The following is a 17,935-nucleotide window of genomic DNA, read 5'->3' on the forward strand; positions in this document are numbered from 1 at the left end:
TGTTAGTTTGTTGTTGTTGCCTGTTTAGCATGTTATTTGGGCATTAATTCGTGTCGCATATCAGTTTGCAAACAATGTAAAAACACATTTATTGAGTGAATAAAGACACATACAAACATGGTCTCTTTGAATAAGGCAGCTCCAAAAAGCAATTTTAGCCTAGCTCAGTGCTTTCTGTGGTGGAGGAGCAGCCATCGGAAAATACAGAGTGTAGGCGTTGGTAATTTTCTCTAGTTGCACTGTGATTGACTCAGTGTTCTGTCACTCATGGGGACACTACATCACCGCAGAATCTACAGGGAGAGCTAGGCAGGTCAAGCCCCCTTGGGTGCTGCCATAGATTTACATTAGAAATGACCATCCAAGAAGGCAAGAAGGCTCATGGTCATTGGGCACAGATAAAATGACGGCAAATCACGTTATATATACAGTGGGGAGAAGAAGTATTTGATACTCTGCCGATTTTGCAGGTTTTCCTACTTACAAAGCATGTAGAGGTCTGTAAAACATTTTTTTTTTTTTCATAGGTACACTTCAACTGTGAGAGACTGAATCTAAAACAAAAATCCAGAAAATCACATCGTATGATTTTTAAGTAATTAATTTGCATTGTTCTCCCCACTGTACATCATATATTTGATCATGTCAACATCACACTTTCAAAATCTTAGCTAGCAAGCAAGACAAGCAGTCATCATCATGAATCACATTGACAATCTACTGGCAAATCATTTTTATATGAAGATAAATTATAGATAAAACGTATCAGTGCTCAATGGCCATTGTACATAAACATTACACAACAAGTCGGAAATCGCAAATTCAACAATGAGTAGTTTTGGAAGGAATCAGTGGCTAACTATTTTGCTTCCCCTGCCTGCTATTCAGTGGAGAGAGTGTGGTCTAAGTCTGGGTTTAAGGGTTTAAAACATCTGTCTGAAAGGGTCTCTTTTCCAAGCTTAAAATGATAAACATTCACACGCAACACCATGTTCCAGAAAATGTTGAATACATTGACCATGCTGTCAATCCAGCATGACTTCTGCCGTGTTCAAAACAACTGGAAACTCGGAACTGGGAAATCTCAGACTTCAGTGAGTTCAAGACAACTCGGGAAAAAACGAGCTCAACTGGGAAAACACATTTTGAACGGTCATCCAACTCGGAATTCCAAGTCGAGAACTCGGGCCTCTTTCTAGAGCTCCGACCTAATGTCACGATTCACTGGCGTAATGATTAGACCTTGTTTTTTTCCCGAGCTCCCAGTTGTCTTGAAAGCATGATAAATCCAGAGAAAGACAGACTTTGATGACAATACTTTCCCACAAGAAGGCCCGCCGCGCCACCTTCCTGTTCAAGTAAGCACAGCACAACAATGTGAGTCCAAAAATGTCTTAAAAGCTGCTGCATAAAAGATGTAATATGCCAGGGAGTTATGTATACTGTAAGTAAGAAAGTAATAATAAGTGTATGTTGTGTAGTAAACTGTTAGTAGCCCATGTGCCTCACCCTAATAATGTGATCACTTACCCCCTCAGAACTTAGCCTACGGTTATGACTTGGTGGTGCACATGTAGCCTATAGGCTGTTTAAGAGAAATGTCATCATTGAATATTATAAGAGCTTTATTTGTCTGCTTATATGCCCCCTTTATTTATCCTACAGTTCTGACTTGGTGTACAGGGAGAATACTGTAAGAACGGCCTATGTTCTGAATTCTGTTGCTGTGCATTTCAAAAGTGCTGAACAAATATTTATATTGACTACGTCCATCTTAGCTTGTTCATTAATGTCTTAATTGAAATTACGGATTGCCTCTTATCTGCTCATCGTTCCCTAATGCCATAGTTTGTACATCTCAATTGTTATAGGCATCTTATTCATCATTTAATGCAATTTTGGAATGATTTCATTGTTTTGCTTACTTTGTGTATTATAATTAGCTCATGTGCATTTCTTGATGAGGAGGAGATACTATATAATGTTGTTGGGTAACCATGTTTGCCATTGACAGTCTCTTCTCATTCAAATATTAAAGTTCAGTAATAGACCCATGTAATCCCAGTTGATATTGCAAAGGTTGTTTTGTCTGTGCGTCAGTATATTGTATATAAAAGTGGATCCTCATGATTTGTATTTTCCTTCCTTTTTAGACCACATAGGCCTAATAAAATACTTAAAATGGTAGGCTAACCGAGTCCCCCCCCCTCTCTCCCTCCCCCCTCTCTCTCGTGACTTAAAGAAGAGTAAAGTAAAGGTCTCAACATCTTGCTGAATTTATCTGAACTAACATCTATCTGAATTTCTGTAGGTGTCCATTTTGAAGGTGATGAACCAACAGGATTCCAGGTGAAGGTGAAGCTGGTTGAGAGAATGCCAAGAATGTGCAAAGCTGTCATCAAGGCAAAGGGTGGCTACTTTGAAGAACCTCAAATATAAAATATATTTTGATTTGTTTAACGCTTTTTTGGTTACTACATGATTCCATGTGTGATTTCATAGTTTTGATGTCATCACTATTATTCTACAATGTAGAAAATGTTTCAAATAAAAGAAAAACCCTTGAATGAGTAGGTGTGTCCAAACTGGTACTGTAAATATAATAATGTTTGTGCATAGTTCAAACGTCAAAATTCATTTTGGCATTCGTTATTATTGAAGGAGAATGCGGTTCTTATCGACTTACACAAATCCACAAGGAGTCAGTAGTAACCACATTTGTTTAAGCAAGTCAACCATATCAGCTATGGTTATTAAAAAGGCAGTAAATGAGGTTGAATGAACTGTATCTCTACACCACAGCGCAACACCATGGAGGATGTCAATACTACAGTTGACATTATAAACATGTCTCTTTATTTTAATCCTAAACCAATCCAAAGCAAATGTGTGTATTTAATTTAATGTAATTATTCTTTCCATCAGTCCAAATGTTCTCTATACAAAATAACTCCAAATCTAATGCTTGCGTTATACTGAAGTATGGTTACTGTCATGGCATTTTCGCATCAATGATGCGATTAAGTATTACTTAAAAGTGGAACTGACAGAGTTTTAACTACTTTGCAGATATGAAACAGACAATCATAATATCAGTCAAAAATATGAAATTCCCAGTTTATGCTACAAAACCAACTTTATAAGAGGTTTTAAAAATAGGTTCAATTTGACAAAAAATTCCATGATGTAGAGTAAGGCATTGTTGGCAGAATAGATAGTTCAATGCATGATTAATATAATTCACCATTAAATGTATTGGTAGTCCAACAAATATTGCTATCAGGTTGTAAATCTTAGCTCTGTTTGCTTAATTCCTCCAGCTATCTGGGAAGCACTGTTTCAGTTTCAATGACTCAATATTTTGGACAAAAACGGACAAATGTAACCAGGGCTGGGTATGTCAATACAATCAAAGCATGGGCAATGATCACATTGACAACCCCCCCCCCCATCATGATTGCTGTGAATTCGAAAGAAGAGGCCTCTAAACAACGTCAAATTGATTTGAGAGCTATATGTCTTGTGGTTGAGAAGCTATTCATTAACATGCAACATTGGAGTTGTAAGACTGTCCCCCTTAACCCTCTGAGCAGAGGAGAGCAATGTTTTAGCTACATTTCACCTCCAAAAAGAAAATGACACCGAATTGCAAAAACAAGGAGTGCAATTTTTTTGCTATTGTCAGCTGATTCAGAATATGTAATTTATATCATTCTTGCACGTTCCGATGAAGAGATATTAATGAGCAAAGTCTGAATCTTTAATATACAGCTAACTACACCGCACTTTGGCAGGCAAGCTGCAGAAGGGCGAGCAGGCTACTATTCCCCATCGTTTAGCAGTGCAATTTTGACTGCCAACTACAAGCTAAAAAAGTTTGAGAGGGTTCACCTACTGTTCCCTCGGTAGATTTTAGCTTATCTCACTCTGGCTAACATTAGTTATTGATCTTGTTATTGTTGATGTTCATAGGCAACTGAAGGAAACAGCCTACCTTTTCATGGCTGTTTGATCATTAAGACTGTTGTTCCCAAATGTAAGACGACTCTCGCGTTATTTACAGTGGCCTCCAAAATTACTGGCACCCCCGACTGGCAATGCACAAACAATACTTTAAAAAATATAAACAATATAATTATAGAGATAAACTCAAAATACCAACATGTGAGAAATATTGTACTTTATTAATGTTCCAATGGAACCTACCAAAATCATACAATTATTTAATACAAAATACATTTAACCAAAATCAAGGTTTCAGAATTATTGGCACTCCTCATTTAGTACTTAGTGCAACCATCTCTGGCAAGGATAACAGCATGGAGTCTTTTCCTGTAATGTTTGACAAGGTTAAGGAACACATTTGGAGGGATTTTGGACCAGATCCTTTCAAGATCCTTCACATTCTTGGATTTGCACTTATCAACTGCCCTCTTCAACTCAGCCCACAGGTTTTCGATTGGATTGAGGTCCAGCGACTGAGATGGCCATGGCAGAACAATGATTTTGTTGTCACAGAACCATTTCTGTGTGGATCTTGAGGTATGTTTTGGGTCATTGTCTTGTTGGAAAGTCCACATACGGCCAAGTCCCAGCCTTCTGGCAGAGGCAACCAGATTGTCAGCCAAAATTGCCTGGTACTTGGTGGAATTCATTATGCCATCAATCTTAACCAGTGCCTCTGGACCTCTGGAATTATAACAGCCCCAAAACATCACTGACCCACCACCATATTTCACTGTGAGTATGAGGTGCCTCTCCTTGTATGCATCTCTGTTTCGACGCCAAACATGCCGATGCTGACGTAAAAACGTAAAATTTTGGTCTCATCTGACCAGAGCACCTTCTTCCAATCATAATTGAAATTACGTTTGGCAAACTCCAAGCGCTTGCGTCTATGTCTTGTGGTCAGAAAGGGCTTTCTTCTGGCAACCCTTCCAAAGAACCTGTGGTTGTGGAGGTGGCGTCTGATGGTGGTTTTTTAAACCTGGTGACCCCAAGACGCCACCAAGGCCTGCAATTCTTTCACAGTGATTCTGGGGGTTTTGTTGCTTCTCTCACAATCCTCCTCCCTATCCTAGGGGGCAAAATGCATTTGCGTCCTCTACCCGTGAGGTTTTCAACTGTTCCATATCTTTTGAATTTTTTAATAATTGCCCTGACAGTGGTCAGTGGTATATTCAATCATTTGTGGATCTTCTTGTAGCCATTACCAGATTTATGAAGGTCTACGACCATCGGTCTCTTTTGAACTGCCAATTCTTTTGTTTTCTTCATGGTTTGGATGACAAAGGGATATTGCATGCGTGTTACCTCATTTTTATACCCTAGTGAAAAAGGAAGTGATATAATGGCTCAAAATAGTTCCTTAACACTTAGATAAACTTAAATAAGTGGAATTTAATTCCTGATTTAATTTTGGTCGATGTTATTTACAATAATATTTAAGGGTGCCATTAATTGTGAAACCTTGATTTGGAAGACATTGATTTTTAATTAAATTAATAAATGATTTTGTTGGGTTCCATTGAAACATTAATAAAGTACAGTATTTTTCACATGTTGGTATTTTGAGTTTGTCTCTATAATTATATTGTTTATATTTGTTTAAGTATTGTTTGTGCATTGCCAGTCAGGGGTGCCAGTAATTTTGGAGCCCACTGTATATATTTGCAGAAATATTTGCTTTTGGCAATTGCTTTCTAATGATCTAAAATCGTGTTGTTGCTACTGCCTGTAAACACACAGTCCAGTTCAAAGTGAATGATGGCAAGCCCATGTACCGTAAGTAGCTGAATTTGTCGCTAGAATCTTTTACCAATAAAAGTAGCTGGAGGGGTCTGAAAACTTGCTAAATATTCTAGGCAACACTGCTACAGTAGGCAACACTACTGTAGCTCGAATTGGCTATGGCGCACCGGTATGCATAGACTCTGGTCCTGGCCAAGACACATTTCTATTAGGTTTTATTTACTGGAGTGTCTTAATTGTCCAAACGCACGGCCACTTTCTCCCTCTATATTGCTATATACATTTCTCAAATGCCTTTCTATTTGTCATTACCAAACATTCTATGAATTTATGAATTCCATATCTAAGTGCTCGCTTGTCAGAAAATGAAAAAAAGAAGGTGTCATATTCTTCCCGGGGCTGTATATGAACAGATTTGAATAAGATTTCAGTTTGTTAAAATGCTGTCAGTTCCACTTTAACAGTATTAATTAGGCATGGATGGACCGACGAATGGATAAAAAAATGATAAGGACATAAGGACAATGACAGCATGGTTTGAGTATCACCTGTTGAGTCTCTCTGTCTCCACTTCAAACTCCCTGATCTTGTTCTCAGAGATGGCTGATCCGTGGGAGTAGAGGGTCTGGAAGATCTCCTGGATGTTGGAGCAGTCCTGAAGGGAGTGGGCCAGGTGTTCCGCCACGTTACTGGACACCTGGGAGTAGGAGGAACAGGGTTACATGGTATTTTGGTATTTTTAATTAGGATCCCCATTACCTGTTGCAAAAGCAGCAGCTACTCTTCCTGGGGTCCACACAAAACAAGAAACATAACATAATACAGAACATTAATAGACAAGAACAGCTCAAGGACAGACAGGGGGTAAGACAGACATTTACATAGATCTATGGTCGCCTCCCAGTCTCAAATGGTAACTTATACCATATGAAGTGCACTACTTTTGTGTAAAGAGTAAATGGGGGTACAAACAAGGCGAGGAAGGGAGTAGACAGCGCCTCAACCAATGTGAGTCAAGGTGCAGCCAAAAATCACAATCTAAAAACGACACAATAGGAATTCAGTGGGTCAGACTGACTGAGGGCATTTCTTTGTGATCCTCTACTCTCTTAATCCACAGTGTATACAGATAGAGTTTATAATCTTTACTTACACAGGTTAGTCTCCTTGAGATCAAATCTCTTTTTCAAGAGAGACTGTATACAGAAAGAGACAGGTTTTCTACTGAACTTTACATAATCCGTCGCAGCCTAGTCCCAGAGGAATGCTAACATTCTGCCTCTCTTTCTCTTTCTTCCCTCTTCCTCTCTTTTTAGTCTATTTTGGACCAGATGGGTTCCGGCTAAAGATTGAGAGGAGAATTTTAGTGGCCGGAGCTTTCAGGGAAAAGACAAGCCCTGGAATCATTAGGATTGATTTCCCATCACTCACACACGAACACACACCAACAGGAGCGAGGGAGAGAGAAAGAGCGAGAGAGAGGGAGGCACAAGAGAAAAAAAGGGCACCAGAAGAGGAAAGTGATAACTGTTAGAGGGGACGTTGGCAGGTCACCTTTAGTGTCAACAAGGCTGTGTGGGTGCCAGGGGAAGGGAACAGTGGGGAATGAGTGACACCAGGTCTGTCACACTCCACTGGAGATACCCATCTCTGACACATCTGCTGATGCTGCTGTTACCATCGGCCAGCTGCTACAGGGAAATGTGCCCCTACCTAATGTCGCTCTCTCATACTCTTCCTGTCCACCCCTCTCTCTCTTTCTTACTTCTCTCTCTTCCTCTCTTTAAACCCGTTTGCATCTTTCCCCTCTCAAAGCCTTCAGTATTGAATAGCCATCCAGTATCTCCTTACCCCGATGCTGCTGATCTCTGATCCCAGAACAGGCCTCTCAGTAGAGGAAGACTCTGACCTGGTTTTAGACAGCTTCACCCGCTCTGCCACCTAGCAACAAGACAACACACTCAATACATTACTGGGAATTACTGATATAAAAGTGATTGGCCCCTAAAATAAATAAATGTAGGGGTTGTACTGGATCTCTATGGAATCAAACTCTAATGTATTGAATTCCTTCTGAGAGTCAATGTCAAGGACACACACACAGGAAAGTGGAAGAGCAAAATGGTTGATCAGACTGACTCTTTGATTACAATTATCCCTCTCTGGCTGGACTAGCTCAAGGCTAGTACACAGATTGGTGTGTGTGTGCGTGCATGTGTGTGTGTGTTTGTGTCATTCAAGTGATAGTACAATAAGAGAGAAAAGAGAGATGGAGAACATTCCAGAGGAGAGTTCAGAATATCCCCACAGTGTGTGTGTCCCTCATACGAATGTACAACATCCCATTGTTCCAATTTCATTACTCCATCATTCCAGTACTTTGGTGTTTTGTACCTTACTATGCATGACATAGCGTGTGTGTGTGTGTGTGCATTCTACCTTGGCCACAGGTATATCGTTACTGCTGCTGCTGGTGCTGAGTTCCCCAGTGCTGGGATTGATGGGGCGGGAGGCGGGGGTGAGACGCCCAGGGCTGGACGGGCCTGCAGGCTGGGAGCTCTGGAGACGCGTCTGCAGTTCTCGCACCTGGGGAAAAGAGATAGAGATAGATACCTTATATCACTATTTTATTGTGAATGTGTTCTATTTAATTCTATGGGACACACAGACATACAGGCTGAGGTTCATGGGCACAGATCTGGTGAGAACACACACACCTGCTTATAATCTCATCATACAGACGATTTACAAAAGGACTCAGTTTGTTGCTACTTAACCCACTTCTTGCTCCAGTATGAGACAATGTGAGGATCCATCTGATCTCTTCAGTGCAGTGGGCAAAGGCAGGAATGTTGGGACAATGATGATGCAGAGGAAACAGGGTACTTGAGTCGCTCCACTACTGACAGGCTTCTTCTCTCACTCTATATTAAGCATCAGCGAACTCATGGAAAGACTTGCCAGGTCTTGCAATGAATTTGTATGCCAGCATGGATTTGTCAGCATTATGCTTGCAGCTGGTGTACAAAATACATACGCTGTTTAATTGTGTTCTCTCTTCATAACACTACAGCAGTTTAGGCCCTTGGTGTGTGTGCGTGCCTGCATGTATGTTGGGTGTGTGTATGTGTCGGAGGGAGAGAGCTTCCTCTGCCAGGAAGAGCGTGGAAAGGAACATTAGTTTGAACGCTGGCCCACGAAAATATAAACAATGAAGATACAACGGCCTTTTGTGCTTTACACAGCACCCATTGTACAGACAGAGAGGAAATATATGGAAGTATAAATCATTGATGTCGCAAACATACCACACACAGTCAGCTACTGGCATGTGCTGTTAGCAGAACTGGATATAGCTGCATACACAGACATGTCAAGATGCCTAAATCATGTTAGCTACCTGCATGTTTTCAATAATATGGCCAATCGTTTACATTGTATACATACATGTGACATTATAGAAAAAGGTACAGTATATCTACATCATTGTAACTATCTGTACAAACATCAGTACATGTATATAAAAAAAGATAACATCAGTACATGTTGTCTGCAGTATAGTGCATTCGGAAAGTATTCAGACCCCTCGACTTTTTCCACATTTTGTTCCGTTACAGCCTTACTCTAAAATGTATTAAATCATTTCCCCCCCTCTACACACAATACCCCATAATGACAAAGCAAAAACAAGTTATTATAGATTTTTCCAGAATGTATAAAAATACAAAACTGAAATATCATATTTACACAAGTATTCAGACCCTTTACTCAGTACTTTGTTGAAGCACCTTTGGCAGCGATTACAGCCTTGAGTCTTCTTGGGTATGACGCTACAAGCTTGGTACACCTGTATTTGGAGAGTTTTCTGCAGATCTTCTCAAGCTCTGTCAGGTTGGATGGGGAGCGTCGCTGCACAGCTATTTTCAGGTCTCTCCAGAGATGTTCGAGTGGGTTCAAGCCCGGTGGCTGTGGGCTTAGGGTCGTTGTTCTGTTGGAAGGTGAAGCTTTGCCCCAGTCTGAGGTCCTGAGCTCTCTGGAGCAGTTTTTCATCAAGGTTCTCTCTGTACTTTGCTTCGTTCATCTTTCCCTCGATCCTGACAAGTCTCCCAGTCCCTGCCGCTGAAAAACATCCACACAGCATGATGCTGCTACCACCATGCTTTACCATAGGTATGGTGCCAGGTTTCCACCAGACGTGACGCTTGCCATTCAGGCCAAAGAGTCTTGTTTCTCATGGTCTGAGAGTCCTTTAGGTGCCTTTTGGCAAACTCCAAGTGGGCTGTCATGTGCCTTTTTTTGAGGAGTGGCTTCCGTCTGGCCACTCTAACATAAAGGCCTGATTGGTTGAGTGCTGCAGAGATGGAGATTCTCGAAGGTTCTCCCATCGCCACAGAGGAACTCTGGAACTCTGTCAGAGTGACCAATGGGTTCTTGGTCACCTCCCTGACCAAGGCCCTTCTCAGTTTGGCTGGGCGGCCAGCTCTAGGAAGAGTCTTGGTGGTTCCAAACTTGTTCCATTTAAGAATGATGGAGGCCACTGTATTCTTGGGGACCTTCAATGCTTCGACAATCCTGTCTTGGAGCTCTACGGACAATTCCCTCGACCTCATGGCTTGGTTTTTCCTCGGACATGCACTGTCAACTGTGGAACCTAATATAGACAGGTGTGTGCCTTTCCAAATCATGTCCAATCAATTGAATTACCACAAATGGACTTCAATGAAGTTGTAGAAACATCAAGGATGATCAATGGAAACAGGATGCACCTGAGCTCAATTTCAAGTTTCATAGCAAAGGGTCTGAATACGTATGTAAATAAGGTATCTGTCTTTTTTTAAACCTTAAATTTAACTAGGCAAGTCAGTTAAGAACAAATTCTTATTTACAATGACTGACGATGCTGGGCCAATTGTGCCCCGTCCTATGGTACTCCCAATCACAGCCGGATGTGATACAGCCTGTTTAGTATTTTTTATAAATTTGTAAACATGTCTAAAACCTGTTTTTGCTTTGTCATTATGGGGTATTGTGTGTCGATTGGAAAATTATTGATTTCATTCATTTTAGAATAAGGCTTTAATATAACAAAATGTGGGAAAAGTCAAGGCGTCTGAATACATTCTGAATGCACTGTATGCTACCCGGCCATACGCAGGTGTGGTTTGGTGTGTAAATCAGGCTTCCTCCAGAGCCAGACATAATGGTTTGGAAAACAGATGAGGCGATAAGCCTGCCTCTAACTCTGTCAGGGATTTTCCCCACCTCTATTTCACAGGGACATCAGGAAAGAGGAGACAGGATGAATTTCAGAGACAGAAAGGGAGGGACAGGCGGAGACAGAATAGAAAAGAGAAAGAGTGACAGAGAGAAGATGGAGATGGGGAAGACTGACAGTGTAGCAGAGAGATACTGGGAGAGAAGGTGGGGTGGGTAGATGGGGAGGGAGAGAGTGACAGAGAGAGAGGGAGAGAAGGAACATGGGGGGAGAGAGAGAGCGTGCAGAAGAGAGAGCGAGAGAGTACTTGGCCATGACTTTGAACACTGCGGTTTTTCCTGCTCTCCTCTCCTGCCAAACTCCCTTGGAGCCGTGGGTCTAAAAAAGCCAACATGGCTGCCATGTGCTGCCAAAGGACACAAAAAGGACAGCGACTGTACCATCATGAACCAGTCCCCTGGCCAGCTGCCTCCCTCATGATCCCCAAGAAAAGAAATGGCAAAGAAAATGATAGGTTCTGTTCAGTTCTGGCCAGTAATTATGTAATCGAGGACTTCCGTGTAATTTCCTGGTTTCAAAAGGAACTACGACTGTGACACTCTGCCTGAGGGAGTGAACAGGTTTGACTCACATGCACATCTGTCCAGGACAGGTCTTGAATTCAACAGATCTTTAAAAAGACTGATGTTCCACTGTATTTTACCACCGGCAGTGGTTGATTCCTACATATCTGTGAGTTGTATTATGAGTGGAAAGAATTGTAAAAGCTTAGAATGCTTACAATGACCTGACAATATAGAGGTCTGTATCTGACCTCAAAAATCTAGCTATTAATAATACAAGAAGAGTCTCTTTTGTATCGTAAACAAACTGCTGACGCAGAGGAAATATGTGGACTTGTCACATACAGTACCGTTACTAGAAAAGGTGTAAAATATGCTTACTACCAAAGTAAATACCTCTCCATCAATGGAGGGTAAAAGCCTAAGGAAGGGAAGTTAAGATAGTCTCCGGACCTTGACACTCAAATTAGGTTGAATCCATCTTTTAACCTTTTGTCAATAGGGGGTGCTGTTAGCACTTCTTTTTTTTGACATTGCCAAATTAAACTGCCTAGTAGTCAATTCTTGCTCGTACAATATGCATATTATTGTTATTATTGGATAGAAAACACTCTCTAGTTTCTATAACTGTTGGAATTATGTCTCTGAGTGGAACAGAACTCTATCTACAGCACTTTTCCTGACAGGGAGTGAGATTTCAGAAATCTTGGCCTCTGGTCCCAGGTCAGTTTTAATGTCCCTGTGAATGCTATGAGGATACAAACACTGCCTACACCTTCCTCTAGATGTCAGTAAGTGGTGACAATTTGAATGGAGTCGATTGCGCAATCAGGGCCTGTATAAAACACCAAAGACCGGAAGTAGCTTTCCTTTGGACCCTGCGCTCGACGCACGATGGACGTTGGACCGACCTCTTTCCAAGCCTTGGTTTAGCCAGTAATATATCGCCGGTCATGTTTTTACTTGTTATAGGTGTTAAAAACATCATAAGGTAGTTAATTTAAACCGTTTTATAGCAATTTATATCCGTTTAGTGCGATTTTGAGGCATTTATTTGTGACGCCCTTCCATGAGCTGGGCACGTTTCCTGTACATACCGAACGTTAGTGGCCATTTCGACGGGACAAAAGGACATATTTCGACCAAAAGACGATTAGACCGGAGAAAGGATACATTGCCCAAGATTCTGATGGAAGAACAGCTCATAGTAAGAACTATTTATGATGATAAATCGCTGTTCTGTTGAAAAATGTTAAACGCATATTTCGCCATTTTGTTTTGTGTAGCTTCGCTTTGGCGGACCCGGTATTGCACAGTAAGGATAATTTTAGAAATGTAAGTCAGCGATTGCATTAAGAACTAATTTGTCTTTCGATTCCTGTCAACCCTGTATTTTTTAGTCAAGTTTATGATTAGTTATCGATTAGACTAGATCACTCTCAAAGATGGCGCCCGACATTTTCAGGCCAGTTTTGCTACTATTCTCATTGTATAACCACGTTTTTTTGTGGCTAAATATGCACATTTTCGAACAAACTCTATATGTATGTTGTAATATGATGTTACAGGAGTGTCATCGGAAGAATTCTGAGAAGGTTAGTGAAAAAATTAATATATTTTGGTGATCATAACGTTATCGCTCCCGTTGCCTTGAATTCATGCTGGGGTAACGTTTGCACATGTGGTATGCTAATATAACGATTTATTGTGTTTTCGCTGTAAAACGCTTAGAAAATCTGAAATATTGTCTGAATTCACAAGATCTGTGTCTTTCCATTGCTATGCTTTGTCTATTTTTATGAAATGTTTTATGATGAGTAAATTGGTAATACACGTTGCTCTCTGTATTTATTCTAGTCGAGTTGTGATGGTGGGTGCAATTGTAAACTATGATTTCTACCTGAAATATGCACATTTTTCTAACAAAAACTATCCTATACAATAAATATGTTATCAGACTGTCATCTGATGAGGTTTTTTCTTGGTTAGTGGCTATCAATATCTTTATTTGGCCGAATTGGTGATAGCTACTGGTGGAGAGAAAAAATGGTGGACAAAGAAAAATTGTGTCTTTTGCTAACGTGGTTAGCTAATAGATTTACATATTGTGTCTTCCCTGTAAAACATTTTAAAAATCAGAAATGATTGCTGGATTCACAAGAAGTGGATCTTTCATCTGGTATCTTGGACTTGTGATTGAATGATATTTAGATGCTATTATTTACTTGTGACGCTATGCTAGCTATGCTATTCAGCTTTTTTACTGGTGGGGGGGTGGGGGGTGCTCCCGGATCCGGGTTTCTGAGGCGGTAGAAGTTAAACGCTGAGCCGGAGGACACGGGCCCCCAAGGATGCGCCGGTGTGTGCATAGCAAATCCTTTCAAGGAGCCTCGCATTGAAACAGCAATGCAATGCATTTGTCCAATTAGTCGGCAAAATAGACAGATTTCATTAGAGGAAAGAGGATGAGGAGAGAGGAACGAGCGCTCTGAACTGAGCTGGAGTGATTCTTCTGCTGCGTCTGGGTCTCCTTTCTCAAGGCAAACAGAATCCGTGAGGTTGGTTAGCAGGACTGGACTGCCTGACTGTTTTCGCTTGATGCATCTCACGGTCTAATTGGGTCTTTCTATAAATAAATGGGGCCAATGGGAGACATTGGGATCAACATTTCAAAATGGTTTGAAACAAAAATAAGGATTTTCATGAAGTTCCATATGTGTACTTAAAATAAATGAACCCATAACTTCACCTATACAACATCATAGGCCTAGGATTACACATCCTTAAAGCAGGGTTCATACAGACAACAACATAGGATTACACATCCTTTTAGCAGGGTTCATACAGACAACAACATAGGATTACACATCCTTTAAGCAGGGTTCATACAGACAACAACATAGGATTACACATCCTTTAAGCAGGGTTCATACAGACAACAACATAGGATTACACATCCTTTAAGCAGGGTTCATACAGACAACAACATAGGATTACACATCCTTTTAGCAGGGTTCATACAGACAACAACATAGGATTACACATCCTTTAAGCAGGGTTCATACAGACAACAACATAGGATTACACATCCTTTAAGCAGGGTTCATACAGACAACAACATAGGATTACACATCCTTTAAGCAGGGTTCATACAGACAACAACATAGGATTACACATCCTTTAAGCAGGGTTCATACAGACAACAACATAGGATTACACATCCTTAAAGCAGGGTTCATACAGACAACAACATAGGATTACACATCCTTTAAGCAGGGTTCATACAGACATTGGCAAATCAAATTCAAGGACTTTCAGGGACTTTTTCCAAGCACTTCATTGTAATTTTCAAAGACCTCAATGTCATACAATTGTATAATTTATATAATTGTACATATAGGGCCTAATATAGAACCCCCACATCTCCCAAAAAGCATGCAACAATTGTCAAAAAAGTAGCCCATTACCACTAAGAATAGTGCATTTTTTAGGCCTTAACAATGCATTGATATTGAAATTATTATTGCATTCTAAAATATGTGAGAATAATGTGGACATTGCCTGACTAAATAGATTGGATGCATACATGCCGATTTTTCTGTAGCCTATGTGGCCAACGCAGGCACACATAATAAAGCCATAACTTGCTGCAGCATTAATTTCACCATTTGAATCTCACCATCGCTGTTTTTATAATGAGAAAGTGACCAAAAACCAGGTTCCTTTTTTCATGGAAGGATTTTGAAGCCAAAATTAGATGTTGTTGTCCTCATAATAACCACTTTTACTGCAACAGAGTAGCACAACACCCTTCATATGAAGCGGCGGGAAACAAATGAAAGTGGTCATATCTCCCACAAAAACGGATCAAAAAATGAAAACAACCGATACATTTAAGGGTGTAGGAGAATTTATAAATTGGCTACAATAATTACAATAACTTTTTAAGCACCAAAATTGAGGAAATGTCAGATTTTCAAGCAAGCCTATTCCAGTACTTGAATTTCTGAGCTCCAAATTCTAGTAGGCTACTTCAAGCTCGTTGTATTGTTTAAAATTGCAGGTCTAACATGGAATACTAAAAGTATTTGTTGTTATATTTCATTACCAGATCATATTGTGGATAAGCTAGTGATGGGCATTCCGGCTCGTTCGGCTCAGCTCACCAAAAAGAGCTGGCTCTTTTGACTCCCAAACGGCTCTTTAAAAAAATATATGTTTTGTATTTTTTCAAGTCAAACAGTTTGCGATAGTTTGACTATGATTTGTGTTAAAACGATTCTAATTAAATGATTAAATGAAATCATACTCTGCCTTAACCACAATGTATTTAAAAATGCATTGGTTTGTTATGAAAAGATTGTTATTAAACATTTGCATTTAAAGTCTAACTTTTTAATGTATATAAACAAAGTGCATATAAATGTAACCACTCAAAACAAATAGAATCTGAACAGCATAATAGAATATTGTACCATATCAAAGGAAAATAAATAACAATGTGCACAACTGCAGCATCCCATTTAAAACATTAAACTGGTCCCTCTTTTCTCTCTCTTCTTTATTGCCATGTTATAACCAGCAGCACACAGCAATGCTGACCATATTTTGCTTTTATGAAAGATTTGCATTCAGAAATGCAAGCTGCCTCACTTTCGAGGGGCTGATGCGGTTTCTTCTCTCAGTAATTATTTGTCCCGTTTTCGAGAAGACCCTCTCAGAGGGAACGGATGTGGCCACTATGCAGTCTCCCTGTCATGACTTTAGTAAGCCGTGGGTAGACAGAGGCCTTGTTCTTCCACCAGCTCAGAGGATCTGCTCCTCCAAATAGGATCGGACCTCCATTATGGCATCTGCTGAGGGATTCCTTCGTGTTGCATCCCTAGTTGCGCTCTCATCAAACAGCATCCAAACAGCAGACGTTTGTGGCACTACTGCTGGTGTTTCTGCTCCATCTGATCCCTCTTCTTTCTTTTCTTCCTGTTGCCCTGGTGCCTGAGCCAGCTGACTGCTGGGGCTGTCCCTCCCTGCTGCTGAGGTTATTATTTAAAGAGCCTCATCAATCGCTCTGGCATCACTGAAGGCTAACTTCTTAAACCTGGGGTCAAGTGCAGCGGTTTCTAATAGCACGTGGTTATATTCCATTCTGTGAAACCTTCTGTCCATTGATGAACATAGGGTGTCCATCAACTCGGTCACGTCCTGTGGTTACATTTGCTTCTCTCTGGCGGCTGGCTGTGATTCGCTGCAGACCCTTATACAGGAGTATCATTTTTGAGGCTGTCGCATAGCTGAAGAGAACAGTAACGTATTAGTTCAGGTTCATGTTTTGTCTACTGATTCTCATCTACTGCTCATACTCATATATAATACTGGATTAAGTAATGATGTAGTAATAACTGCTTACTGTACCTCTCTCCACTGATCTCCACAGTGACCTGCTCAAAGGGTACCAGGACTCTGCACACCTCCTCCACCACCTCCCATTCCTCTTGGGTCAGAGCATCAACAGGTGCATTGACAATGGCCAGGGTAGAGATGATGGCATCCTTTGACTCAAGAAACCGCTTCAACAAATAAAATGTTGAATTCCACCTTGTAGTGCAGTCTTGTTTAGGCCTCAGCTCAGGCATCCCCATCTCGCTTTGTGTAGACTTTAGTTTTTCAGCACCTACTATGCTCCTGTGGAAGTATTCCACAACTGCTTTCACTTTGTCCACAGTGGGCGTCATCACTTCAGAGCATCTCTTAAAACCAGGTTGAGTGTGTTGGCAAGACATGGATGATGGGTCCATATTAAAATTTTCATGGCTTTGGTTATGTTAGCTGCATTGTCGCTAACACAACAGACCACTTTTCCATCTACTTGCCATTCTCTGGCCACTCAACAGTTCCTCTGCCAAGTTCTCTGAGGTGTGTCTGTCGCTGAACTCAAAGCAGTCAGCTAGACATCGTAAAATCTTCAATGAAGTGACATGTAACCGACATGTAAGAAGTGGTTACCCTTGATGTCCAGCAGTCAGTGGTAAGGCAAACTGCAGTGCTTTTTGGACTCTTTCCCGCACTGAAGCCTGTGTGCTCTCGTACAGTTGTGGAATAAGTGATTTTGAAAGGGTTTTCATACTTAGAATTGTGTACATTGGATATAGACTATTGCTATAATTTCTAAAACCTCTGTCCTCCACGATCGAAAATGGCTGGAAATCGGTGGCAATCATTTTAGCTAATGCAATATAAATTTAGCCTTGTTTTGCTACAGACATATAGACTTTGGCATAAACTGGTCCATAGAAGACTGCGTTGCTGTGGGTCGCGGAGTAGGCCTACTTGACTGAGTGGATATATCTCCACGTGTGGAGGTGCTGGCTCCACCACTATCACTAGCAGGCCCACTAGTTTCTCGAAG

At 40.8% G+C, this 17,935-nt stretch overlaps 1 protein-coding gene across 2 annotated transcripts in view; it reads right to left on the minus strand.

Moving 5' to 3' along the window:
- mcc (MCC regulator of WNT signaling pathway) overlaps positions 1–17,935 on the minus strand; it is a 121,212-nt gene that overhangs the window by 20,774 nt on the left and 82,503 nt on the right. For both annotated transcript variants that reach the window (XM_071350574.1, XM_071350575.1), the window contains 3 exons: positions 8,191–8,337; positions 7,603–7,692; positions 6,300–6,448 (listed from right to left, as the gene is read on the minus strand). In XM_071350574.1, coding sequence (XP_071206675.1) covers positions 6,300–6,448; positions 7,603–7,692; positions 8,191–8,337 — 386 coding nt within the window. The remainder of the gene's footprint in view (positions 1–6,299; positions 6,449–7,602; positions 7,693–8,190; positions 8,338–17,935) is intronic.

The sequence above is a fragment of the Salvelinus alpinus genome, chromosome 18 (genome assembly GCF_045679555.1).
Source record: "Salvelinus alpinus chromosome 18, SLU_Salpinus.1, whole genome shotgun sequence".
In the NCBI taxonomy this organism is placed as follows: Eukaryota; Metazoa; Chordata; class Actinopteri; order Salmoniformes; family Salmonidae; genus Salvelinus; species Salvelinus alpinus.